Below are 24,428 nucleotides of genomic sequence, written 5' to 3'. Positions count from 1 at the left end.
CTGGTATTATAGGTGCTCGCCATTGTGCCCACAATGTTTAATGTTTTAATATTATGAGGAGAATGCACTCACATTTGTGTGATTAAAAAACAAATTGACATACTTGGCAATCCATGTAAAGTGTCTGGCACACAGTAGGTCCTTGGAGTTTCCCCTCCCTCCAGGAGCCCAGAGCTTGACACATAGCCCTGGCAGCCTTCCTTCCAGACTGGAGAGCTCACCAGAGGTCACGGGCTTTGAGCAGCTAATTGCAATGGTGGGGGACTAGCCTCCCAGCCCCCACTGCAGGCACAGTTTGTCTGTTCCTAATTAGAAGACCTTTTCTTGACAAGCTGTGTTGAGGGACACACAAGGTCCCTGAAATTAATTACTAGTTCAGTTAGGTTTGACTCATGCGGATGGAACAAGTTCATGAGTCAGTGTGGGAATGACCCAGCCCCATTCCACCCCAACTCCGAAACCAGTAATTGTTTGAAGAGGAAAAAACAATAAAAGAAAGCCTTTATTAAAGTGTGTCTCAGTTGCCTACAACAGAATCACCTTGGGCCCCTTCCCTATCTTTCAAATTAGCCTTGGGAGTGGGCCAATCCCACAGCAGGTAAGTGGAGAAACCAGATCTTAGTTATTTCAAATACATGATTTTTCTTTATATTTATTTATTTATTTATTTAGAGACAGCATCTCACTCTGTTGCCCGGGCTAGAGTGCCGTGGCATCAGCCTCACTCACAGCAACCTCAAACTCCTGGGTTCAAGCGATCCTCCTGCCTCAGGCTCCCGAGTAGCTGGGACTACAGGCATGTGCCACCACACCCGGCTAATTTTTTCGGTATATATTTTTAGTTGTCCATATAATTTCTTTCTATTTTTAGTAGAGACGGGGTCTCGCTCTTGCTCAGGCTGGTCTTGAACTCCTGACCTCGAGTGATCACCCGCCTCGGCCTCCCAGAGTGCTAGGATTACAGGCGTGAGCCACCGCGCCGGGCCATGATTTTTCTATGGTTCAACTTACCTCTATTTTGAGTCTTCATTCTACCTGCTTATAGAAAACTCTTACTCATTTCCAGGTGAACCCAGTCATCCCACCCCACTCCTTCTCCCTCCTCCACCATTGATCTAAATTCGGGAAGTTTCTTGGCACTAGATAGGGTGGGGAGGGGCTGCTTGATGAGGACCCTCTTTCTGAGATGACTGCTCCTGGGCCTCCCACCTACATGGGTCATGTGTGCCCTCATTTCTATTCTGCTGCTGCCCAAGGATCCAACAGTAACAGCAATGTGCCAGCTTTCCAAGCCACACCCCATGGCCTCAGCTCCCCAAATTTGTCTAAGACTCAATCCCTTCCACATCACCCCTAAACCAGTATCTAGCATCTTGTCTGGTCCTGCACTAAGTTCCCCCCAGCTAGTGGGGGAGAGCCGAGGCGGGGGGGGGGGGGGGGGGGGGGCGGGGAGGCTCTGCCTGTCTGTGCCTACCTCCTTCCAATCCTCCCTGTCTTAATACCCAGACGTTAAGGCTTTTGAACTTAAAAGGCTGGAATTTGGCATCTTTGTTCTCTGACTAGAAAGTAGAATGGTCTCAGGACCAAAAAGCAAGAGCCAGCACTCCATAGCGTGATCTGAGACCCCCGTGGAAGCTGCTCTTTTCTTCCACATCACATAGGCTGAGCCACCCCAGACGTTGTGCGCCAGTGCACAAGGACCAGGGATCTGGCTGCTCCTTGGAGGGGGAGGGAGCCAAGAGTATCTTATCTTAGATCGGGCTGAGTCCCCACACCCAGCACACACACTCCCTGTTCACTCACCTCCCCCAGACAGCTGGGAAATGACACCTCTGGTGACAGAGCCATCTCTGGGCTTCTGCTAGGAGGGGGTGGGGCACTGCAATGGAGGAGGAGGAGGATCTCACACCCGCAGGCCCTGAGAAGCCTGGGTGGGGGAGGGAAGATGCTGGCTCCTGTTTGTCTCAGAGATCAAGGCCACCAGCCTCCCTCCCCCACTTCTGGGGATGTAGTGAGCACCCCCACCTCAGGCAAATAGGCCTCTCCTAAAATGCCTCCTTCACCGTTGGAGTTTGCTTTGATCCTCCCCTCCAGGTAGCTCGTCTGGTCGTCTTCTCTGACAAACTGGGTGGGAGTGTGTACAGCTGCTGGGTCTGTTTAGAGTACCCAAATGGAGACCAGTCAATGATGGACCAGGCCGAGGATAATCTGCTACAACGTTATCCAGATCAAGCCATTTAACAAATACATATTTAGTGCATGCATATGTAATGTATTTCGGGTCCAGAGAGAGGAGGGGAACTGTCCAAGGTCACATGTGTGAGCCTAATCCGCAGGTAAAGTAGCACCACATAACCTGAGCCGTCCTTGCCTACTGTCCTCTTCCCCTCTAAATAGAAAAAGAAAAAAAATACCTATCTTTTTGGCCTGAGCCTGGACCAAAGACTACCCTGTCCTATGGCCAGGGTAGCTGACCCAAGTCTGGAGCAAAGCTAGGTTTTGGCCAGGGGGCAGCCACCAAGTAAAGCGGCCTCACGGGGCAGCCTTATACCCTCCTCCCTGGGGTCTTTAGCTCGCCGGACCTCAGCCTGGCCTGCTCCGGCTTTGCCTGCCAAATGCTCCTGTTCTGAACTTCAGTTGGTAGGAGGAGAAGCTTTCCCCTCCTGGGACTTGGTTAAGAGGGAAGAGGCTGCCTCATCTCCTTTTCTTCGTACCCTCCTACTCAGCGGCCAGGGGCCCCAGACCTTTGAGAATCCCTCTTGCAGGGTGATGGGGTGGGACCAACTCCCACCGCTCCACACCGCCCCAGCAGCAGGGTCTGAGCTATCCGCATTGCCCCCGGTACCTGCACTGGCCCCTTCTGGTTTCCCACCCCCTGCCCATTCTCAGTGCTGAAGGCGGGTCACCAGGTGTTGGGACCTGGGCGCAGGGCCAGACCTTGGGCTGTGTAGGGTGCGGACTGGTTTTTCGGGTTCACGGCTGAGGGAGGATGTGGTCTGTGGATGAGGTGTGGGGCCCGGCTGCGGTGTGCCAGAAGGGGCAGGTGGCAGAGGGTTTGGGGGCGCTGAGAAGGGCCGTGGTCAGATAGGGCACGGTGGCGATGGGCTGAGGAAGCCGCAGCAGTCAGCCTTGGGGTAGCGCAAGTGCCGTGGGAGGTGTTGGGGCACCGCGGCAAGAAGCCGGCGGCCCCGCCCGCCAAGACCCCCGCTCGGCGCGCCCCGCCCCCGCGGCCCCGCTGCCGACGAGTCGCCTGCCGCGCCCCGCCCCCGCCCGCAGTGCCCGGATGCGGGTGACGTGCGGCCGCCATCTTCCCGTCCCGGGCAGCCAGCGCCAGTCGGAGCCAGCGCGAGCCGCCGCTGCCGCCGCCGCCGCCGCCATCACTGCTGCTGCCAAGTCCTCCGCCCGCTGCCCCCGCCATGTGAGTCGGCCGATTGCCGCCCGCACGCGCTTCCCCGCGCCGGCCGCCGCCCTTGGGAACTGGCCGCGAGATGTGCCTGGGGTCCCGCCCGCGCCCCCCGCGTCTCCAGAGCCCTGGGGCCAGGCTGGCGCCCGTGACTGCGCGCGGGCGGCCGGGTAGCCCTGCGTCCCGGGCTGGCCGGCGCGGGCGATGGCGGCGGGAGGGAGAAGACCGGTGTCTCTCCGCCGCGCCCCTGTCACCGCAGCTGCCTGTCATTTCGGGTCGACCCCGGATCGCGTCTGTGTGGTCGCCCTCATTTGACAGGCGGGGAAACTGAGTCCCGGATGGGGGAGGGGGCCTCGCTCAAGGTCACGCAGCTCATCGGCTGCGGGGTCGAACAGAGACCAGGGCTTTCATCGGTGGCCTTCCTCCCGAAGAGAAGGACTGGAGGGACCACGGATGGACAGGTGGATGGGCGGAGCCCTGGCTGCAGGGCCAGAGGCTCCAGGTCCTGGGTCTTAATCCGTCCCTGCTCCTCAGGTCTGCTACCGCTGCCACGGCCCCCCCTGCCGCCCCGGCTGGGGAGGGTGGCCCCCCTGCGCCCCCTCCAAACCTCACCAGTAACAGGAGACTGCAGCAGACCCAGGCCCAGGTGGATGAGGTGAGTGTGGGGGGAGTCAAAGGCCGTGGAAAGGACCCTGGGGGTTGGCAAACAGGTTTGAGAACCCATCTTGGGTTGGGGGTGATGACAGTTCACATTTGTGGGTTTTGGGACAAAGACATACCATGCCCCATCCCTTTCTCCCTCTCAGCACGCACTTGGAAGGGCACTGGGGTGTTAATCAGCCTTGCTAGCCTGGCCTGTGCCAGCTTGGGCAGGTGTGCTCTGGTGATGGAGAGACTGCCTGAGACTCCATAGATAGGGGGTGTTGCTATGACATCTGAGATGTCTGGCTATCAGCATGCCCCTGATGTGTGCTTCTTGCATGTCCCCAGGTGTGCTAGGCATGTTCTGTGGGTGTCCTTGGCATGTTAGCCTGGCAGCATCGGGGTGCATGTTCCATGTGTGGCACAATGGGCACATGTTCGAGGAGTGCCCTCATTGGGGCGGGCCTTGGCACACCCCCTGCCTCGTGGGCCCCTCCCCCAGGTGGTGGACATTATGAGGGTGAACGTGGACAAGGTCCTGGAGCGGGACCAGAAGCTATCCGAGCTGGATGACCGTGCAGATGCACTTCAGGCAGGGGCCTCCCAGTTTGAAACAAGTGCAGCCAAGCTCAAGCGCAAATACTGGTGGAAAAATCTCAAGGTAAGGGTGATGGCAGGTGAGAGGACAGGAGGACAGGTGGGTGAATGGGGGTATCATGGTTTGTCTCACTGAACCTCCCCTCTCACCCCCAGATGATGATCATCTTGGGAGTGATTTGCGCCATCATCCTCATCATCATCATCGGTGAGTGGGGCAGGAGTGGCCAGGGCCCATTTTCTGGAGAGGTTTCCCCAGTGGTTCTGGGCATTGAAGGTCATTAACCTAGTTTCTACTCTTCAGCAAAAAGCACATATAGCTGCTAATGGCAATTCTAATTCATCTAGAGCCAAAAACCTTGGCTCTAGATGATGATGTTTAGGCTGCAGTTTGCCTTGTTCTGGGCAATTTCTGTTAAGATTTTGGAAACAGGAAAGCTGATATATCCATTGAGGACCCTTTGGGCCTAAGAGCCCAGTCTGGGAACCCTGGAATTGGGGAGTGGGAGAAAGGCCCAGGGGCTCGGGACATGACCAGGAAGAAGCCAAGCACCCCATTGAGATCTTGTGGTTTCAGAGGCCCAGAGGATTAGGGTCTGTGGCCCCAAGGCCATACTGTGGAGTTAAAGGGACCTCAGAACCCACCTGTCCAGCTCCCTTGCTTTAGAGATAGAGAAACTGAGGCCAAAAGGGGAAGGGACATCAGCCAGCTGGGGAGTGGGGAGGATTGGAGGAGGGCCAGGCCTGACACAACTGCTTTCTTTCTCTTTCTCTTTCTCTCTCCCCCATCCCTGTTCCTGGTCTTCTTTCCCTCTCTCCACAGTTTACTTCAGCACTTAAATCCCCGAGGAGTCTGCCCTGCCTAGAGAAGGGCCTTTCCCCCAACCCCCAGCCGTTCCTCCACCTTTCAGCCATATCTTTCAGCCCCCCTCCCCTGGATCCGTGCGTGTGTGTCCGTGTGTGTGCCCCCCTGTAAATAGCCAGCTGTTATTTATACATATATAATATTATATATATTTGGTCTGTTTGTAGTTTTATTACTAGAAGATTTTTCCGGTTGTCCTTAACACCCCCTCCTGAGGTTCCCATCACTTCTTTTCTCTTTCCCACCTTCCCTTTCCCTTTCTTCTGACTAATCCCAAGTCCCTTCATTTGCATCTGCTATGCAATAGTCCCTCTCCTCTCCTCTCCTCCTTCCCTTGGATTTAGCTGATCCTTCCTCCTGGCCTTCCTGTCACCCTCATGCACCTCCCCCCCCCCAAAAAAAAAACAAAAAGCACCTGTCCAGGGCTTCCTAGGTGCATCTTCTTTGCATCCATTGGAAGGCTCTGAAACTCGCCCCACTTGGTCCTAAGAATCCCAAAGGTCTTCTGGGAGCTTCCAGCATGTTAGTTAGCATATCATTTGCATACTGACATCCCTTTTGGTTTCCTTCTTTTTGTTCATCACTCTTCTCTCAACCTGTGTTTCTTTTTTACTAAGGAATTAGTCCCCATTGGTCCTTGTAGCACACGTTCATTTGCACGATATTACTTGCAGGGGGTGGGGAGACTGGGCTTTTGGGGAACCAGGCTGTTCTGGCCCCCAGAATTGCCCCTCCTAGCTCATCTAGTCCAATTTGCCTCCCCTGCTCCCATTTTCCAAACCTCCTGTACTCTTCTCTCCCTCCCCCCAGCTGGTGTGTAAGTGTCTTGGAGTTCAGTGTGTTATGATGGACCAATAATTCTGCCACTTGGGGTCTCTCCCCACATTCCTGCTCCCCAGTTTTCATGTGGGGCACTCAGCTGACATTCCCATGGAGTCTCCCTCCCCTCTGCCCGATCCACCACCTCCTCCCACCAGGAGAGTTGGGGGTTGGCCACAATCTGATCTCTTTTGGGAGGGGTGGCTACCAGTGTGTGGGGGCTCATCACTGCCTTGGGGAGGAGCAGGGCAGGGCAGAGAATCCCTCAATTCCTGCCTGAAATCTCTTGTCTCACCCCTACTGGGGTTGAACTGAAAACCCTCCTCCCCAATTTGGGGAGTGTTGCCCCCATCACTGCCCAGCTCCTCTGACTGCCCCCCTGGATTTAAGGTGGGGGTACTAGTCACTGCCAATGTGTGTATGGGACTTGCTGGAAAATGGGGATCCTTGCCCTGTCCAGGGCTATGGAGTCCAGAGAGAGCTGCCCTCTCATTGGGTGAAGTGATAGAGGAAGGGTCTAATGTCTTTTTAAATGGCACAAATTTTCAGGGTCTGAGGGTGCAGTCCCTTAACCTGCCACTGGAGGGGGCCCCCAAACTCTTCCCCCCCACACTCTAGGTTTTCTGTGCGGAGGGGGAGCAAGGATAGCTAAGCTGTGGTGTGAAAGGGTAGGAGAGATGCTGGGGGTTGGGGGTGCTGTGTTCTAGACCCCCCATATTATCCCAGTGTCCCCTGCCCCCCTCTTCCCCCACCCCATACCCCCAATTCTGTGGCGCATCCAGATTGTGAAAATGTACAATAAATGTGTAATGAGTAACCAGGTGGTGTCTGTTTTAAGATTTTTTGTTAACCAGTAGGAAGAGTATTGGATCTGCAGTTATAACAGTAAGGTTGAGAAAATATTTGGGAAGGGACTGGGCTTTGCAAGAGGCCCTGACCTTGGGCTGTGCAAAGTGTGGTTTCCAAAGTGGCCACCGGGGGCACCAGGAGTTGGTAATAGGAAGTGACATGACCAGCCTTTAAGCCTGTCTTTAAGCCTGGTGAACTCTGTGGTCTCTGGTTCCCAGCTTCTCTTCCATTCCCTTGCCTGGGCATGCTCGTGTTGTTGGACTCCTTTCTACCCCTCGATCTAACTCTTGAGATGCTCAGCAGTCACTCCCATGGCCATTCACTTCTAGGCCTGAAGTAAATAGCCACTTTGTGAATCCTCTCTTCCTTTTTTGTGCCTAGCACAGTGCCAAAGTCCAGAAGGGGTTAATAAATACTTGTTGAAACAATTGGCTCAGGGAGACCCAGCTGAGTATGCCATGAAGCTGGCTGTAGATGGCCTACTACCCCTGCACTGTGTTGTATGACTTGTGACTTTAGACCTCACACTGAACTCTCTCAGCTTCCAGGTCCGGGATCCCCCTGACATGGTACCCTAGTATCCCTGTCCCCAAGAGCGTCAGTAATGAGTGGAGGGTCCTAGGTGAGCTCTACAGGGCCAGCTTCTCTGGGCTGCAGCAAGAAGATCCAACAGTATAGAAAACCTACATAGTGTTTCCCAAACCTGTTGGGTCCTGAGAACTACCAGGGGTATTTTGAAAAATAGATTTTCAGGCCCCTTCTCGGGAGATTCTGATTCAGCAGTTCCTAGGGGCCCATATAATTAGGTACATAGTCATTACTATAACATCCAACTTTCTCGAGGGCTTACTGTATGCCAGGCAGTGCTCAGAATTTTGCACTTCATCTCCTGAATGCCTTCCAGGTTTAGGGTTCCCATACGCCCTAGGACCCGCCTTATGTATGGTGTCAGGGATCTGGGTTCAAATTTTAGCCCCATTACTAACTAGTGTGTTAATTCGGACGGATTATGTAACCTCTCTGGGTCTCAGTCTCATTTGTAAGGCGTTGGGTAGTAAGTGAGCCAGCCTCCTCGGAGTTTGTGAGAAGCGCCTGGCCTGGCCCTCAGAAAATCAGGAAGGGGCTGTCATCATCATCGTCATGATGGCAGTGCTGAGATCTGAAGGCCGCTTTATCCTAGTGGCCGCACCTTCCAGCTTCGAGGTGCAGGGGGTCCTCTGGGACACAGAGCTGGAGCCTCTGCGCCGGGAACGCTCTTGTCACGTCCGGCGGTCTGCACAAAGTGCCCCCACCTACGCCACCGCCGCTCAGAGGTGCGCCTGCGTGCAGGTCATCCTTACTGCGCCTGCGCACTTTGCCGTTCTGGGTGAGAGTGTCGTCAAGGAAAATCCCCAGCTTCTGGGTAAACAAGTCGCCGCGTGAGACCGCCGGCACGTGTCCGCTACATCTCCAAGACCTCTCAGCCTATGAGAAAGTTTGGAGGGCAGGTCTGGCATTTGCGTCACTGATCTAGGCAGATCTGGGATTATTTCCACAGCCAATAAGAACTTCGGAAGTGAGTGGGGGCGTGGCTTCCGGTCAGGCTCCCTATCAACGCACTGGGGCGGCCCCTCCCGCACGTGTCCCTATCACTGCCTGCTGGCATGCTGACCAATGAGAAGATGAAGGCGTCCAGAGATGCCAGCGGAGGCTGTGCGGGGGCTGAGCTGCCGCACGCGGCGCGGGGCATGGGTCGGCGCCCCTAAGCCAATAAGCTTGGGGGGCGTGGCAGCCCCCCCCGGTGGGCGGGACTGGAGGAGCCTGTGGAGTCGCTGTGGTCCCAGTCTGGAGGAAATTTGGACTCTGGTGCGCGCTGAGCAGTGAGTACCCAGGGGTGGGGAGGGCTTAGGGCGGTCGATATAGATTTTTTTCGTGTGGTGAGTTCGGTCAGAAGGGGTGTTAATGGAGTGGGAAGGTCATGCAAATGCGTGATCGTCGTCGTGGGAGCTCTGATGCTTGTGGAGAATAGGGACCTTGAACTCAGATCTAGAAAGACAGGGGTGGGAGTTACTGACATCGAATCCCTCACCGCTCTAGAGTGCCTTAGACCCCTGACTTCCCTGGGGGAGGGGCTCGGAAGTCCTCAGGGACCTGAGGGAGCTGAAGTGTACCTGCCCCCAGGGAGGTACAGTGGCAGGACCCCTGAGAGCTGGTGGGGGTTGCTCCAACGTATGGCTGCTGTTTAGGTAGGTACCTTAAGCGCTCGAGAAAGAGGCATAGGTTCTGAGGCCAAAGAGGACCCGGGGGAGGGTAGCAAAAGGTTGGCACGGTCATTTGAGAAAGGGTGGTGTGATGATTTGTGAGACCTGGAGCCAGTCACGACCCTGGGTGTCTTATGTATAAAGGGGAGGGTTTGGGTTCAAAGCCATTCTTGAGGTGGGATAGCAATTGTTGGATCCTGAGAGGGAGGATATGCTTGGGGGTTGTGCAGATTGGCTGTGCACATGTCTTCCGGAGTCCTTGGAGGTGGGGAGGCACCAACAGGGTGCTCTGGTATCTGTCTGTACAAACAACCAGGCCTGAGGTAAAGTGGCCTGAAGTAAGGTGGAAAAGTGAGGAAGTGGGGCTCCTAGGAAATCCCTGGGGCTCGTGGCTGCTAGAGTGACCTCAAGGACCTTGTGAACAAGGAAAAACAGGCCGGGATGATGATAAGTGTGTGGGGAGTGCAAACAGAATGTCTAAAGATCGGACCCAAAGGGGAGAAGGAGTTGGATGGAGATTGTGTTCCAGGCACCAAACTTAGAGTCAGCTGGATATTTGAGAGGCCTAGGTGTGTCCTGCTGGGATGCAGCTTAGAGGTTGGGTAACACCTCACAGGTTCCTGAAGGTAAGAAGCCAGAATGACAAGCCATTATTAGAGCTCGGATTTGAACCCTGGGCTCCATTTGTTACAAGGCAGACAATTTAGGCAAGTTTAGTAACTTCTGAGCTTTAGTCCCTCACAATATGGGGATAATTATAACTGTCTCACAGGTTTGTTCTGGGGATTAAATAAAATAATGTATGTTAAGTGCTTGCATAATGGCTGGGTCATGATGAGAGATTTATGTGAATGCTGCGGCTGGAAACTATTCTCATATTCTCAAGTTTTTCTGCACGTTTTGATGACTCCCCATTTCGCTCTTCCTGGTTTTTCTGGTCTTCAGGCACCAGCCCAAATTCTCTCATTCTTCCCTTCTATCCCTCTCCTCAGCCCCCAGTCTAGGCCACTTGCTCTGTGCCAGTTTGATTTTCCTCATCCTAAACCGTTTCTCCTCCTTGCCCCTCCTCCCTCTGTCTCTGCTGCCATAGTAACAAGAGGTTCAGGCTCTGAAGGGGGCCTCTGGGAGGGAGCAAAGGTGCGCGTTCTGTCCCAGAGCCTGAGGCTCCAACTTCCCCTGCTCTGGCTCTTTGGCACCGGGTAAGCAGATGTGTACAGTTTGGGAGAGAGGAAAAGCCAGTGCCAGGAGCTGTAGGAACAAGCTGAGGGGCGGGCAGATGTGACTTGTGAAAAGGGCCAAGCATGGGGGCGGGGAGGGAGACCCCTTCCTCCTAATCCTCTCTCCAGGAATCCCTGGCTTTGGGACAAGACGGCTGTGGTTGTGCTGGGGGAGGCGCCCAGGCCGGGTGCATGTCCTGGGCCACCAGCCAAGAGAACACGATGTTCCCAAATGCGCTGGCCGCCGCCCTCTCGGGCTGGCCGCCTCCCAAACCGCTGCCTCTCCAGCCTCCCTGCCCCACATTCCCCGGCTGCCTCGCCCCGCCCCCTTCTTCCGCTTTGACGTCACCGCTGTTTCCCGCCCCCTCTTCTCCATTGACGGCAGCAGGGCCTGGTTACTGTGGGGACGATGAGGCAGGGCGACCAGGGCCTTGGGAGCAGGTGGGGGCTGCTGGAGCGCTGGACTCCTTTGTTTATGCAAAAGGCAGATATGGAGGGGGAGGTAGGAGAGCGAGGACTGCCAGGGTCAGGGGAGATCACACCTAAATCCCTGAGGAGAGCTGGGGAGGGCAAAATAAACGTCTCCAGGCTGGGCGAGGTGGCTCACGCCTGTAATCCTAGCACCTTGGGAGGCCAAGGTGGGAGGATCGCTTGAGCCCAGAAGTCCTGACACCAGCCTGAGCGAGACCCCGTCACTACAAAAATTAGAAAAATTAGCTGGATGTGGTGGTGTGCGCCTGTAGTCCCAGTTACTCCGGAGGCTGAGGCAGGAGGATCACTTAAACCCAAGAGTTGTTTGAGGTTGCAGTGAGCTATGATGAAGCCACTGCACTCTAGCCCCGGCAACAGAGTTTAAAAACAAACAAACAAACAAACAAAAAAAACCAAAAATATGTTTCCAGATAAGAGATGTCTGAAAAGGAGACAAGGACAGGGGCACAGTATATGAGTTGGGGGGAGGGAGGACTGAGACTATGTTCCCAAATCCCTTGTTTTCTGTGTTTTCCCGTTTCCGTTTTTTTCTGGGTTAATTTAGAACATTCCTGTGTCCCAGCTTTTCCACAGAGCCCTCCCCTTCACTCCCCCTGTTGTTAAGGAAAGCTTAGGCCACGTGACAGTGAGGGGCGTGCACCCACAGCTGGTTATGTCAGCAGCTGCTTGGGGCCTCTTCACTTGGTACCCACGTTTTCCAGGGAGTCCTGAGAGGAACAACTCATCACAGTACTGAATGGAGGGGCTGTGTAACTGCGGCTCTCCTGGACCCAGACTGGCATTTTATTCCTCCCAATTAAGGCCTTGTTCTCTTTCTTAGACTTGGTGTTCTGCTCTTCCCTTCTTTAAAAGAATTATAATTTCCAGCCCCTTCTCCACTGCTGAAACTCTTTCCCCACCTTCCCTACTTATCCTTGTTAAAATCAAAACCATCATGTTTATTGACCACCTGCCATGTGGTGTGGTGTCCTGGGTGCTGGGGAGTACAGTGAATGAGACAGATGAGATTCTGCTGGGTGCCTGGATCTTGGCTTTCTATTTTCCAAGCAGTGGGGATATGAAGCCCTTGGCACCCCACCTTTCTCTGTCTAGGACCCCAGTTGGCCTCTTCTTTCTGCTGTCTCCTTTGTTCCTCTGTAGTCCTGGCTTCCTGGTCCCACTTTTGGGGCAGCCCTAACTGTGGGTGGCTGCATCCTCTAGAGAGAAGTACGTACTAGTCACCAGGTAGGCTGCCCGGAGACCTTTTCTCTGATTGGCCACAGAAGCACCTGCTATTGTTTGCCTTCATAGCCCCTACTGGCTCAGGCTGCCCCTTCCATTGTCTGCATCCTCTTTCCACCCACTCACCCTCTAATCACACGTGGACCCTCAATTGTCTTCCTCCCAGGATTTTGAAGTGTCAGAGGAAGGGGTTGGGTAAAAGGGCTTCATTATGCATGGTGACAAGGCTGGGAAGGGCAACCCAGGAAAAGCCAAGCCAGGTTTCTGTCTCTTTCACTTCTCTCAGGGAGCAGTCATCCCATCCAGCTTGGTCCAACTCCCAGGGTCTGCATTCCTTTTCCCCACCCCTGGAAAGGCCAAAGTGCTAAGGTGTTCTGTTTTGCAAGGCTGGCTCGCTCAGGAAGTAGACATCTCTTGAGCACCTAAGCACCTACTGTGGCCCAGGCATTTTCCCTGAAGAGGGACAGCTTACCTCCCTTTCATTATTCACCGTGCAAGGCGACCTGCGCCAATTGGCTGAGCGGTGTCTGGGGCCCCTCAGCCCAGCGCCAGCACCCAGGTCCACGTGCGCCAGTGTGTGTGACACAGCCCTGACCTCAGTGGGGGCTAGTAGCCAATCAGGCGCCGGGAAGAGATCCCCAGCCAATCGGGGGCGGGGCCTGCGGCTCAGCCGGCAGGAGGCCAATGAGGGGGCAGTGCCTGGCATTATGCAACCCGCCTCCCCGCCCGGCGGAGCCTCCACTCGGCTGCGGGCTGGAACCGCGGCGGGCAGGCGGACGGAGGACACTCGCACGGCCAGGTAGGAATCTCCGCGGCCATCCTGGGGCCAGTCTCTGTCCCCCGAGTCGGACCGCCGCCAATTCCAACCTGATGGGCCAGTTTCGGCCTAGGCAGTCAGATGGCACACCACCTTTCTTATAGTTATCAACCCTCTCCCCGCCCCTGGGGACCTAGGTGCTCCTCGCAACCCTGCACCGTGTGTCTGCACTGCTGACCCGCTCCCCTTACCTCCAGCTTTGCCCCCCGGTCCCAGCCATCCTGACCCCACAGCCGACCCTCAGCAGGCATGCCCCCTGTCTCCTTTCTCGTCACTTTGGAGTCTCCGGGTTTGCCTCACCACCAGGACCCCTTCAAGCTTTCGGCGTTCCCCGCCTTCCTCTCTCTAGTCCCTGGCCCTGGGCCGGCTGTGATGTCAGCCCGCTTAGGGCTGGAACATCCCGTTCTCGGCGCTAGTTCCTGCTGTTGGCCACAGTCTTCCTTTTTCTCCTGGTGCTCAGAAAATGCTCAGGGGTGGGGGTGTGGTTGGACGGGGAGTCGGGGAAGAACTATCTGCTGGTGGTTGTGCATCCCGTACTTAAGGCTCTGGAGGAGGAAAGGGTGGCTGGAAAAGTAGGGGGCTGAGGAGAGGATTCCTGAGTCTTTGACGATGGCAGGTGCCAGCTTACATCCTGGTGCTCAGGGGTGGGGGTGGGGGGAAAGGGGCCAAAGAAGGGAAGGTTGTGTTCTCTTGACCAGAATGATGGGGATCCAGGTGAGGGCGAGGTTGAGGGGCATTGGGGAAGAGGGCGGTGGCGGTTGTGTTTTGTTCTGCGGAGGCTAGGGCCAACCCTGGCACCCTATAAGGCCGTCCCTCTAAATACGATCTCGGGGGCCATCCGGGGACTGGAGATACGGTAGGGGTGGGCGACCCCCGGCCGCGCCCGCCAGTATGGGAGTGGGTCGTTTCCCCACTTCCGCCGGGAAATGGGGGAGGGGTCGTTTCTCCCGCTCTCCTGTTGTCCCTCCAGCAACCGCTGAGCTCAGCGGCTGACGTCGGTTTCCCTGGCGACCGCGGCGGCGGCGGAAGCGCGTGGTGGGGCAGAGCACGTCGGCGCGCATGTGCGGTGGGGGTGGCTCCGCCCCCGGATAAAATTAGCCCTGAGGCCTAAATATAGGAGTCTGCTCACCCCCTGCTCTGCGGCCTTGGAGTTCCAGGCAGACTGGGAACCTGATAGGAACTTCGGGATGGGAAGTGTTGGGGCTTTGGCCCACAGCCCTAGCTCTAGTGGACTGCTCAGGCCCTCCTTACCTAGGCCGTGCTGTCAGGGGATGTGGCGGGCAAACCCCAAGAGAGCCCCTTTCCCACCAGCGGCCCTCTTATGGTACAGGAAACAGAACTCACCTTGGCTTCCTATTGGAAGCCCCAGGCCTGGGTCCTAGGAGCGTGGGGGCAGGCAGGGGAAAGTCTGAGTGAAGCTAGCAGGTGCTGTGGGGTTAACAGCCGAGCTTTCTCCAAGCCTTCCTTCCTGGTCTCCCTCTCCAGGTACTGGCTGTGATCAAACTTCTCAACCCTCAGAGACCTAGATCTCCCACCTTAAAACGTCAGCCAGGCCTCCAGGCCCCCTTGTACATCCGTGGTGGCCTCTTCGCCTTCCCTGTTTTCCTGTCCTCCTCATGGCCTAGACATGAGCAGTCCCCTAGAAGGGGCTGATGGGGGAGGGGACCCCAGGCCCGGGGAATCCTTTTGTCCAGGAGGGGTCCCATCCCCAGGGCCCCCACAGCACTGGCCTTGCCCGGGCCCCAGCCCGGCGGATGACACTGATGCCAACAGCAATGGCTCAAGCGGCAACGAGTCCAACGGGCACGAGTCCAGGGGTGCATCTCAGCGAAGCTCACATAGTTCCTCCTCTGGCAATGGCAAGGACTCAGCCCTTCTGGAGACCACCGAGAGCAGCAAGAGGTGTGGTTAGATGTGTGCTGCAGGGTCTGGGAGTGCTCTTGTCAGCAGGCTGAGCTGGGTGACAGGCCTCATGGTGCTGGCCACCTGCCCCTCACCTTGGGCCTGTTGCTTCTCTCCTAGCACAAACTCTCAGAGCCCATCCCCACCCAGCAGTTCCATTGCCTACAGCCTCCTAAGTGCCAGCTCGGAGCAGGACAACCCATCCACCAGTGGCTGCAGGTATGTGGGGTGAGAGATGAGGGAGAGAGCTGGGGGCCTGGGCCACACTCTGGGGCCAATGTCTTTACCTCTCCTTTCGTGTGGGCCCTGCAGCAGTGAGCAGTCAGCCCGGGCAAGGACCCAGAAGGAACTCATGACAGCACTTCGGGAGCTCAAGCTTCGACTGCCGCCAGAGCGCCGGGGCAAGGGCCGCTCTGGGACCCTGGCCACGCTACAGTATGCACTGGCCTGTGTCAAGCAGGTGCAAGGTGAGTGGTCCTTCTGGGAGAGAAGGGCCAGGGCCTGGGCTACTGTGGTGGGGCAGTGTCCTTACTGAACGCCCCACCACCCTCCCCCCACAGCCAACCAGGAATACTACCAGCAGTGGAGCCTGGAGGAGGGTGAGCCTTGTGCCATGGACATGTCCACCTACACGCTGGAGGAGCTGGAGCACATAACATCTGAGTACACGCTTCGCAACCAGGTCAGCCTCCGCCTGGACTCTCCATTCTGATGCACCCCCAGTCCCACTCACACAGCTCCTGAATCTGCTCTTGCTCTCACCCTCCTGCCAGGATACCTTCTCGGTGGCTGTCTCCTTCCTGACAGGCCGAATTGTCTACATTTCGGAGCAAGCAGGTGTCCTACTGCGTTGCAAGCGGGATGTGTTCCGGGGTGCCCGCTTCTCAGAGCTCCTGGCTCCCCAGGATGTGGGTGTCTTTTATGGTTCCACGGCCCCATCTCGCCTGCCCACCTGGGGCACTGGGGCCTTGGCAGGTGAGGTGCCCAAGTGCTTGTGGGGAGGAATGAGCAGTCCCAGGAAGCTTTTGCTGTAAGGGACCCAAGCTTTCCCTTGCTGGCCTCTTCTCAGCCTAGGGAGGGCTGTGCTCACTGCCCTCCTGGTGTCTCTCAGGTTCAGGCCTCAAGGACTTCACCCAGGAGAAGTCTGTCTTCTGCCGTATCAGGTAGGTGAGGAGAATGGAACAGTCATTTCTGTTCTTCTCCCCCGACCCCCCCACTGTCTGCTGTGTATGCTGTGACCTTGAGGTTGGAGGTATGGGTGGCTATTCATTGAACGTTCCTAATGCTCCCCTCTCCCTTGCCAGAGGAGGTCCTGACCGCGATCCAGGGCCTCGGTACCAGCCATTCCGCCTAACCCCATATGTGACCAAGATCCGCGTCTCAGATGGGGACCCCGCTCAGCCATGCTGCCTGCTCATCGCAGAGCGCATCCACTCCGGTTACGAAGGTAGGCAGGTCAGGGGCCTGGCTGGGAGAGGTTGGGAGGAAGGACATTTCCTCTGGGCTTGGGTTAGGTACAGGACGTGAATCTGGGAAGCATGAGCCAGTCTCCTAGAATTTTGGAACCAGAGAAGGTATTATAAAGACCGGGGTTTGAGCCCCCTTAGAAGTATAACTGGATAAGAGCCCTGAGCTAGGAGAGGGCAAAGAAGAATGCCTTGGTGCTTCTCAGTTTTATTATTGTTGTTAGGCACAAGGATGGTCTAGGCTATATTGGCGGGCTACGGGGTCCAGGGCAGAGCTGTGGTGAGGAATGTCAGCCAGCCTGGGCCCCAGTCAGAGTGGAGGGCTGAGGAGCTGGACCATTCTGCGTGAAACCCAATGCCACACTTTCTGTGTCTCAGCTCCCCGGATCCCCCCCGACAAGAGGATCTTCACTACACGGCACACACCTAGCTGCCTCTTCCAGGATGTGGACGAAAGGTAAGGTCAGGACCTGGAGGAAAGTGGGATGACCAGGGCTGAGGCCAGGGCCATTCTGATGCCTCTTCCTATTTCAGGGCTGCCCCGCTCCTGGGCTATCTGCCCCAGGACCTCCTGGGGGCCCCAGTGCTCCTGTTCCTCCATCCCGAGGACCGACCCCTCATGTTGGCCATCCACAAGAAGAGTGAGTCCCTCTCATGCTGTCTCCCTTCCCAGCTTCCCCAGGGGTTTTGAACAGCTACCCTTGTGGTTGTGTTTCTTGGTGCCTTGGTCTCCTGGGTCTCCCATGGGGTGGCCCTCCACCTTACTTAGCACCCTCTCCTGTTGACCCTTACCTCATTTTCCACTCCCATCAGTCCTGCAGCTGGCAGGCCAGCCCTTTGACCACTCCCCTATCCGCTTCTGCGCCCGTAACGGGGAGTATGTGACTATGGACACCAGCTGGGCTGGCTTTGTACACCCCTGGAGCCGCAAGGTGGCCTTCGTGTTGGGTCGACACAAAGTACGCACGTAAGTGGGCCATGCCCCGAGCTGGTACTGGGGGTAGGGCAGTGTGGGAGGGGGCAGGACTGGGGGCAGGGCTGGACTCACCCTTCCCTACTCTACAGGGCACCCCTGAATGAGGATGTGTTCACGCCCCCAGCCCCCAGCCCAGCTCTGTCCCTGGACACTGATATCCAGGAGCTGTCAGAGCAGATCCACCGGCTGCTGTTGCAGGTGAGGATTGAGGGAGGAGGTGTGGGAGGGGAAGGGGGTGTGAAGCAGGGTATAGACGTCTAACCTGGCTCTCTTCCTGCTGCAGCCTGTGCATAGCCCCAGCCCCACAGGGCTCTGTGGAGTTGGCCCTGTGACGTCCCCAGGTCCTCTGCACAGCCCTGGCTCCTCCAGTGATAGCAATGAGGGCGATGCTGAGGGACCTGGGCCTCCCGCCCCGGTGAGTGACCCTCTCCCGCCTCCCTCTAGTCATCCATTTTCCTGTCTTCTTTGGCATCGGCACTGCCAGCCCCGAAGCTTTGCACTGTCCCCTTTGCTCTCTCCTCCCTGTCTTTTCCTTGTTGTTCTGTTCCGTCAAGGGCTCTGTGCCTCCCTACTGGCACCTTCTTATTTTATTGTGCCCTTGGCCCCTGACACTGGCCAGGCCCCCCCAATGCTGCCCACTGCTCTGCTGTGGCCCACAGGTGACTTTCCAGCAGATCTGTAAGGATGTGCATCTGGTCAAGCACCAGGGGCAGCAGCTTTTTATTGAGTCTCGGGCCCGGCCCCCATCCCGGCCCCGCCTCCCCGGTGAGTTGATGAGGACGTAGGTGAGGAGTGGGACCTGGGGATCCCCTGACCTTCACCCCCAACCCATTTACCTTTTTCTCTCCTTGCCTCAGCAACAGGCATGTTCAAGACCAAGGCTCTTCCCTGCCAGTCCCCAGACCCAGAACCGGAGATTTCTCCTGCTCCAATCCAGGCCCCACTAGCCTTAGTCCCTGAGGAGGCCGAGAGGAAAGAAACCTCTAGCTGCTCCTACCAGCAGATCAACTGCCTGGACAGCATCCTCAGGTAAGGGCGTCTGGCACCTTCTCCCCCTTGGACCCTACCCCTGCCCCACCCTGGGCCTTGCTCTTATTTTCTCTGCTACATCCTTTACCAGGTACCTGGAGAGCTGCAACATCCCCAGCACGACCAAACGTAAATGTGCCTCCTCCTCCTCCTACACGGCGTCCTCTGCCTCTGACGATGACAAGCAGAGGACAGGTCCAGTCCCTGTGGGGACCAAGAAAGGTAAAGACCTAGTGCATGCCCTGATCCTGCTACCCTGTCCTGGCGGCCGTGTGTCTCTATACTTCTGCTTTTGGGGCCCCACCTCGCTCTGCCCTGCCCTCCTCCCCAGCCTCCTGACCTCCATTCTCCTTCCTACCACCATTCCCGCCCTGTCCTCCTGGGGATCGCCTCTCCTGACCTCCCAGTGGGGGTCGGAGTGGTAACTGGCACCATCTCTCTGCACAGATCCTTCGTCGGAAGTGCTGTCTGGGGAGGGGGCCACTCCTCAGAAGGAGCCGGTGGTGGGAGGCACCCTGAGCCCGCTCGCCCTGGCCAATAAGGCGGAGAGCGTGGTGTCCGTCACCAGTCAGTGTAGCTTCAGCTCCACCATCGTCCATGTGGGAGACAAGAAGCCCCCGGAGTCGGGTATGGGCGCGGAGTGAGGTGGGGGAGTGCCTGGGCTCCATGTGGCCCCCCAGCTAGAGCTCCTTCCCGCCTGCCTTTCCCCTCCGCCTCCAGCCCCAGTGGAGAGGAGGCGGCCTCCTGCTCAGCCTCAGTTTCTTGCTCTCCACCCTGCCCTCCCACTGCTTTGCCCTTCGCCCCCCCAATCCCCTTCCTGCTTCCTCATTCTTACTGTCAGTGGAAACACAAGCGTGGGGTGGGGGGTATCAGCCCCAGGGTGCAGCCCACAGAGGGCTGAAGAGGAGGAATGTTGAGGACCCCTGAAGGGTCTTTGGATATTGACCTTGGAAATGTGTAAGGGAAGGGCAAGGGGTGAGAGGGGTTTCCAATGAGAGGGGTTTCCCGGCAGGGTAGCTGCTGGAGGGCACTGAATGTCCTCTCTCCTCCCTGGACAGCTTTGCTTGGAGAGGAGGGTCTGGTTGGGAGGTGACCAAGAGATGTACGTGAGGCCCAGGCTTGGCTGTGGAGCAGAGGCTCGGCTTGGCTAGGCTGCTGAAAGGGAGGGTGTGGATGTGTTGACCCTTGAGGTGATTCTGATGACCTTTCCCCCATCTCACCTTCCTCAGACATCATCATGATGGAGGACCTGCCTGGCCTAGCCCCAGGCCCGGCCCCTAGCCCGGCCCCCAGCCCCACAGTAGCCCCTGACCCAGCCCCAGATGCCTACCGTCCAGTGGGCCTGACCAAGGCCGTGCTGTCCCTGCACACACAGAAGGAAGAGCAAGCCTTCCTCAGCCGCTTCCGAGACCTTGGCAGGCTGCGTGGACTCGACAGCTCTTCCACGGCCCCCTCCGCCCCTGGCGAGCGAGGTAGCCACCCAGGGCCTCCCTGAGCCTGCCCTCTGCCCCAGTCTGTCGGGGGGTGGGTCTTGAGGGAGATGTTCCTGCTCCAGAAACCCAGACTGGTGCTGCCTCCACCACCAGGGCCTTGTCTAGGGATGGGCCTCTTGCAGGCCTCTCCCCACTAGGCAGGGGTTCTGGGCTGCAGCCAGAGAAGGGCAGCCTGGGGGCCGGCACTGAGGCAGGCGGAGGTGCTCTGTCTAGGTAAGCTACTTCAGGCCTGGCCTGGGGCAGGGGCTGGACATGTGCCTGTTTAGGACTCAGTTATCACTGATCAAGAAGAGATCTGCATAGACTCTGGACCAACTCTGGGTGGGGTCTGGGCTTCCAGGGCAGATGGAAGGCAGCCCCTCCAGGTGCCTGAGGGAGACCCCTGCAGGTGGACACAGGACTCAGGACTCAGGACTGGGCTTTCCAGCCCACCTCTTTGCTCCATCACAAGCTAGGCAGAGCACGGCCTCGACTGGCAGGAGGAACACCCGGGCTGGCAGTACCTGCAGGATTTTGGCGGATAGACCAGAGCCACCTGCCCATTCGTCCATGGACCCACCCTGCCTCCTGCCATCTGCCAGCGTGCCTTTGTCTTCTGAACGCCCCCAGCTTGACCCCTCATGTAACCTTTCCTTGCCTTCACTCCTTTCTCAATAAACCCCCTTGTCCCTGCCTCCTGTGATTCTTCCCTGAGGGTGCCCCCACCTCCTGAATCCCCTCTGTTCTGTGTGGTCTGCGAAACCCTCTCTGGGGCCTTTGCCTGCCCTCTCCCTGGTCAGAGTGTCAGGGCAGTGGCAGTGGTGAGGCACTAACCCCCAGGCTGAGGCCCTTGCTAACCCTGGTCTCTCCCCACAGGCTGCCACCATGGCCCCGCACCCCCCGGCCGCCGACACCACTGCCGATCCAAAGCCAAGCGCTCACGCCACCACCAGACCCCCCGGGCCGAAGCCCCCTGCTATGTCTCCCACCCATCACCCGTGCCACCCTCTGCCGCCTGGCCCCCCCCACCAGCCACTACCCCCTTCCCAGCCGTGGTCCAACCCTACCCCTTCCCAGTATTCTCTCCTCGAGGAAGCCCCCAGCCTCTTCCCCCTGCCCCCACTTCTGTGCCCCCTGCCACTTTCCCTGCCCCCCTGGTGACCCCAATGGTAGCCTTGGTCCTCCCTAACTATCTGTTCCCTGCCCCATCCAGCTATCCCTACGGGGCACCCCAGACCCCGACTGAGGGGCCTCTCACCCCTGCTTCCCACTCCCCTTCCCCATCCCTGCCACCTCTGCCCCCAAGCCCTCCCCACCGTCCAGACTCCCCACTGTTCAACTCAAGATGCAGCTCTCCGCTCCAGCTCAATCTGCTGCAGCTCGAGGAGCCCCCCCGTGCTGAGGGGGGCACTGTTGCAGGGGGCCCTGGGAGCAGTGCTGGGCCCCCACCTCCCAATGAGGAGGCTGCTGAGCCAGAGGCCAGACTGGTGAGCACTGACCCCTGCGCCCTCCCAGTAGTCCCCCACCCTCAGCACTGCCCCTGTCCCACCTTCCTCCTGCCCTCTGCTGGGTGCCTCAGGCTCTAGATGTTATGGGGAGGGAGACCCCAGCTGAATTCTAAATGAGGCAGAAATCAGCTGCCTCCTCTATGTGAAAAGACAGTCCTATCTGTCTGACAGGTGGCAAGGACATCCCAGTAACTTCTGAGAGCACATCTGCCACTTGGAAAGGGCCCAGCCTCACGTCCCTGCTCTGCGCCAGCTCTCTTCTCTCTCAGCTTGGCCACGTGGAGTGGGGAGCAGAGACCACTTGGGTTGGGTGTGCCTGCCCCGCCCCACCCAGTGGCAGCCATTGAAGGGAAGCCTGGGTGCTGATCCCTTAATCCGTCCTGTGCCCCTGCCCCTCCCACTCCTCCAGGTGGAGGTAACCGAGTCCTCCAATCAGGACGCACTTTCCGGCTCCAGTGACCTGCTGGAACTGCTGCTGCAAGAGGACTCTCGCTCTGGCACAGGCTCTGCAGCCTCAGGCTCTCTGGGCTCTGGCTTGGGCTCTGGGTCTGGTTCAGGCTCCCACGAGGGGGGTAGCACCTCAGCCAGCATCACTCGTGAGTGCCCACCCTCCAGCATCTCCCAGGGTGGGAGAGTGACTGGGGAGTTGGTGGCCAGGCCCCATCTCGGCTGAGCTTCCTAAGGCCCCAGGAATGGCCATGTGGCCTTTGGGGGAGGCCTTGTGAGGCCCAGGGGTGGGAGTGCCGGCTGGCCTGACTCCAGTGGGCGCCCCCCTGCTCCACAGGCAGCAGTCAGAGCAGCCACACAAGCAAGTACTTCGGCAGCGTCGACTCTTCTGAGGGTGAGGCTGGGGCTGCTCAGGCCAGGGCTGAGCCCGGGGACCAGGTCATTAAGTACGTGCTCCAGGATCCCATCTGGCTGCTCATGGCCAACGCTGACCAGCATGTCATGATGACTTACCAGGTGCCCTCCAGGTGAGGTGTTTCAGAGGCTTCCTTGGCCTTCCATTCAGAGGTAGTAGGGTGGCTGGCCCACCCTCACTCCCCAGCTAACTTGAGGTTTTCTTTTCTGGGGATGACTCTGCCTTGGAGGTTCCTATCCTGCTCCCTGCCCCTGGGAACCTTCTTAGTTCCTCCCAGATTGAGAGCAGGCTTCCTGGCTTTGGAAGCCATCAACTCCCATCACTCTGGTCTAGGGGAGGAGCGTGAGGTGGAGGGTAGGGAGTTGTGGTGAGGAAAACTGCCAACTCCATGGGTCCTGGCCCTGGTCCTGGATCCTAGCCTCTGCCTTCTGTATCCCTTCTTGGGCAGGGATGTGACCTCTGTGCTAAAGCAGGACCGGGAGCGGCTCCGGGCCATGCAGAAACAGCAGCCTCGGTTCTCAGAGGACCAGCGTCGGGAACTGGGTGCTGTGCACTCCTGGGTCCGGAAGGGCCAGCTGCCTCGGGCCCTTGATGTCATGGTGAGAGGAAAGGCCTGGGAAGGGGAGAGAAGAAAGAATTGAGATCAGGTTCAAGAGATAGGGGCTCAGGGCTGATCTCAGTGTCCTTGGATCATTAATTCTGAAGGATGTTAATTCTACTAAGTTTGTTGCTGGATTACGTAGTATTAAGGCACCTGAGTTTTTGCAGCCTCTCCTATACTAACTAATGTATATTGTGATTATCTCATAGTGGGGTCAGGGTGGAGGGTACAAAACATTTTCCAACCTTGTTGAACCCCAGGTGCATCCGTGTGGACTAGTGTTTCTTGAGAGTACATTTTGGGAAGCACTGTTGGGCTGGGGGTGGGAAGCTGGGCAGGCAGGTCAGCAGTGAGGACCCTATCTGACTCAACTCATGTCTCCTTTTATGCTCCAAGGCCTGTGTGGACTGTGGTAGCAGTGTCCAAGACCCTGGCCACCCTGATGACCCACTCTTCTCAGAGCTGGATGGACTGGGGCTGGAGCCCATGGAGGAGGGTGGAGGCGAGGGGGGCGGCGGCGGTGGTGGTGGTGGTGGTGGTGGTGGTGATGGTGGTGAGGGTGAGGGCCTCAAGGAGGCCCAAGCCCAAGCTGGGGCCAAGGTCTCAAGCTCTCAGGACTTGGCCATGGAGGAGGAGGAACAAGGTGGGAGCTCGTCTAGTCCAGCCTTACCTACCACAGAAAATGGCACCAGCTAGACTCCATTTTGGGACCACCTCTGGGAGTCCATGAGAGGCTTCCTTCTCCTACGTCCCAATTCTCAGAACTCGGATGTGGCTAGACCAATCAATAGGATACTGCCCAGCTTCTCCCACCGAAGGGGGCCGGACCCCCATCACCAGCCCAGGATCCAGGGGGCTGCCTCTGACCTCTTAGGGAACAGAGGATGGAACTCCTCAGCCCAGCCCAGCCCCACCCTTGGTCAGGAGTCCTTGCCTCCCATGGAGAAAGTTGCTGTCAAGCTGCTGAAGTGGTCTCTCCAAATCCCAGCTGAGCCTGAGTCTGGCCCTGAAGGTTGGGGCTGCACTTATTTATTGGAGGAGACAGCTCTCTCTCCCACCTCCTCCCCAGATGGGAGGAGAGCCTGAGGCCCAAGGAGTACAAACCCCTAGCTGCTCCAGGGTGGGGGAGGTTGGTGGACCATGGAGTCCCTGGTGCTGCCCCTCAGGTGGGACCCAGGCGTTCTCAGCTGTACCCTCTACCAATGGCATTTGTGTTTTTGATATTGTGTCTGTTATTACTTTTTTAATACAAAAAGAAAAAAAGCCCAGGACTTTGTGGAATAAAGTTTGGGGTTTGGGTGAGGGGAACTTGTTGAAGGGATGTGTGGCCGTGCTTCCGGGAAGGTTGTCTTGCGGGTGGGCAGTTCCATTCCCTGACAAACCCCCTTCCTCTTCTCCCACATCCTTTCCAGCTGAAGAGCCTTGCTGCACCCACTAAGTCTACACCGAA

At 57.5% G+C, this 24,428-nt stretch overlaps 2 protein-coding genes across 7 annotated transcripts; both read left to right on the top strand.

Annotated features, from left to right (window-relative positions):
- Positions 1-3,332: 3,332 nt before the first annotated feature.
- Positions 3,333-7,148, top strand: VAMP2 (vesicle associated membrane protein 2). 3 transcript variants are annotated; one of them, XM_069483343.1, is made up of 5 exons: positions 3,333-3,418; positions 3,938-4,058; positions 4,548-4,706; positions 4,799-4,850; positions 5,466-7,148. In XM_069483343.1, coding segments are annotated over exons 1-5 (351 nt in total). In that variant the 5' UTR covers positions 3,333-3,416; the 3' UTR covers positions 5,483-7,148. The 3 variants fall into 3 exon arrangements, with proteins under 3 accessions (XP_069339444.1, XP_069339442.1, XP_069339443.1); XM_069483342.1 differs by lacking the exon at positions 3,333-3,418 and adding an exon at positions 3,420-3,864; XM_069483341.1 differs by having other exon boundaries at positions 3,362-3,418; positions 4,799-7,148.
- Positions 7,149-8,999: 1,851 nt separating this feature from the next.
- On the top strand, positions 9,000-24,241 carry PER1 (period circadian regulator 1). Of its 4 annotated transcripts, none has more exons than XM_069482040.1 (23): positions 9,000-9,034; positions 14,648-15,064; positions 15,185-15,283; positions 15,377-15,531; positions 15,625-15,746; positions 15,838-16,039; positions 16,176-16,227; positions 16,369-16,511; positions 16,909-16,987; positions 17,065-17,171; positions 17,344-17,497; positions 17,596-17,704; positions 17,790-17,921; positions 18,166-18,271; positions 18,364-18,535; positions 18,627-18,757; positions 18,983-19,162; positions 19,765-20,007; positions 20,884-21,494; positions 21,925-22,111; positions 22,300-22,489; positions 22,826-22,976; positions 23,375-24,233. In XM_069482040.1, the coding sequence occupies exons 2-23, from the start codon at positions 14,790-14,792 to the stop codon at positions 23,672-23,674; spliced, it is 3,900 nt and encodes a 1,299-aa protein (XP_069338141.1). In that variant the 5' UTR covers positions 9,000-9,034; positions 14,648-14,789; the 3' UTR covers positions 23,675-24,233. The 4 variants fall into 4 exon arrangements, with proteins under 4 accessions (XP_069338141.1, XP_069338140.1, XP_069338142.1 ...); XM_069482039.1 differs by lacking the exon at positions 9,000-9,034 and adding an exon at positions 9,067-9,400; XM_069482037.1 differs by lacking the exon at positions 9,000-9,034 and adding an exon at positions 12,887-13,144 and having other exon boundaries at positions 23,375-24,241.
- Positions 24,242-24,428: the final 187 nt, after the last annotated feature.

Source organism: Eulemur rufifrons, chromosome 9, assembly GCF_041146395.1.
Source record: "Eulemur rufifrons isolate Redbay chromosome 9, OSU_ERuf_1, whole genome shotgun sequence".
In the NCBI taxonomy this organism is placed as follows: Eukaryota; Metazoa; Chordata; class Mammalia; order Primates; family Lemuridae; genus Eulemur; species Eulemur rufifrons.
The sequence above is the reverse complement of the archived record's forward strand: the minus strand, read 5'-3'. Positions and strand labels throughout refer to the sequence as shown.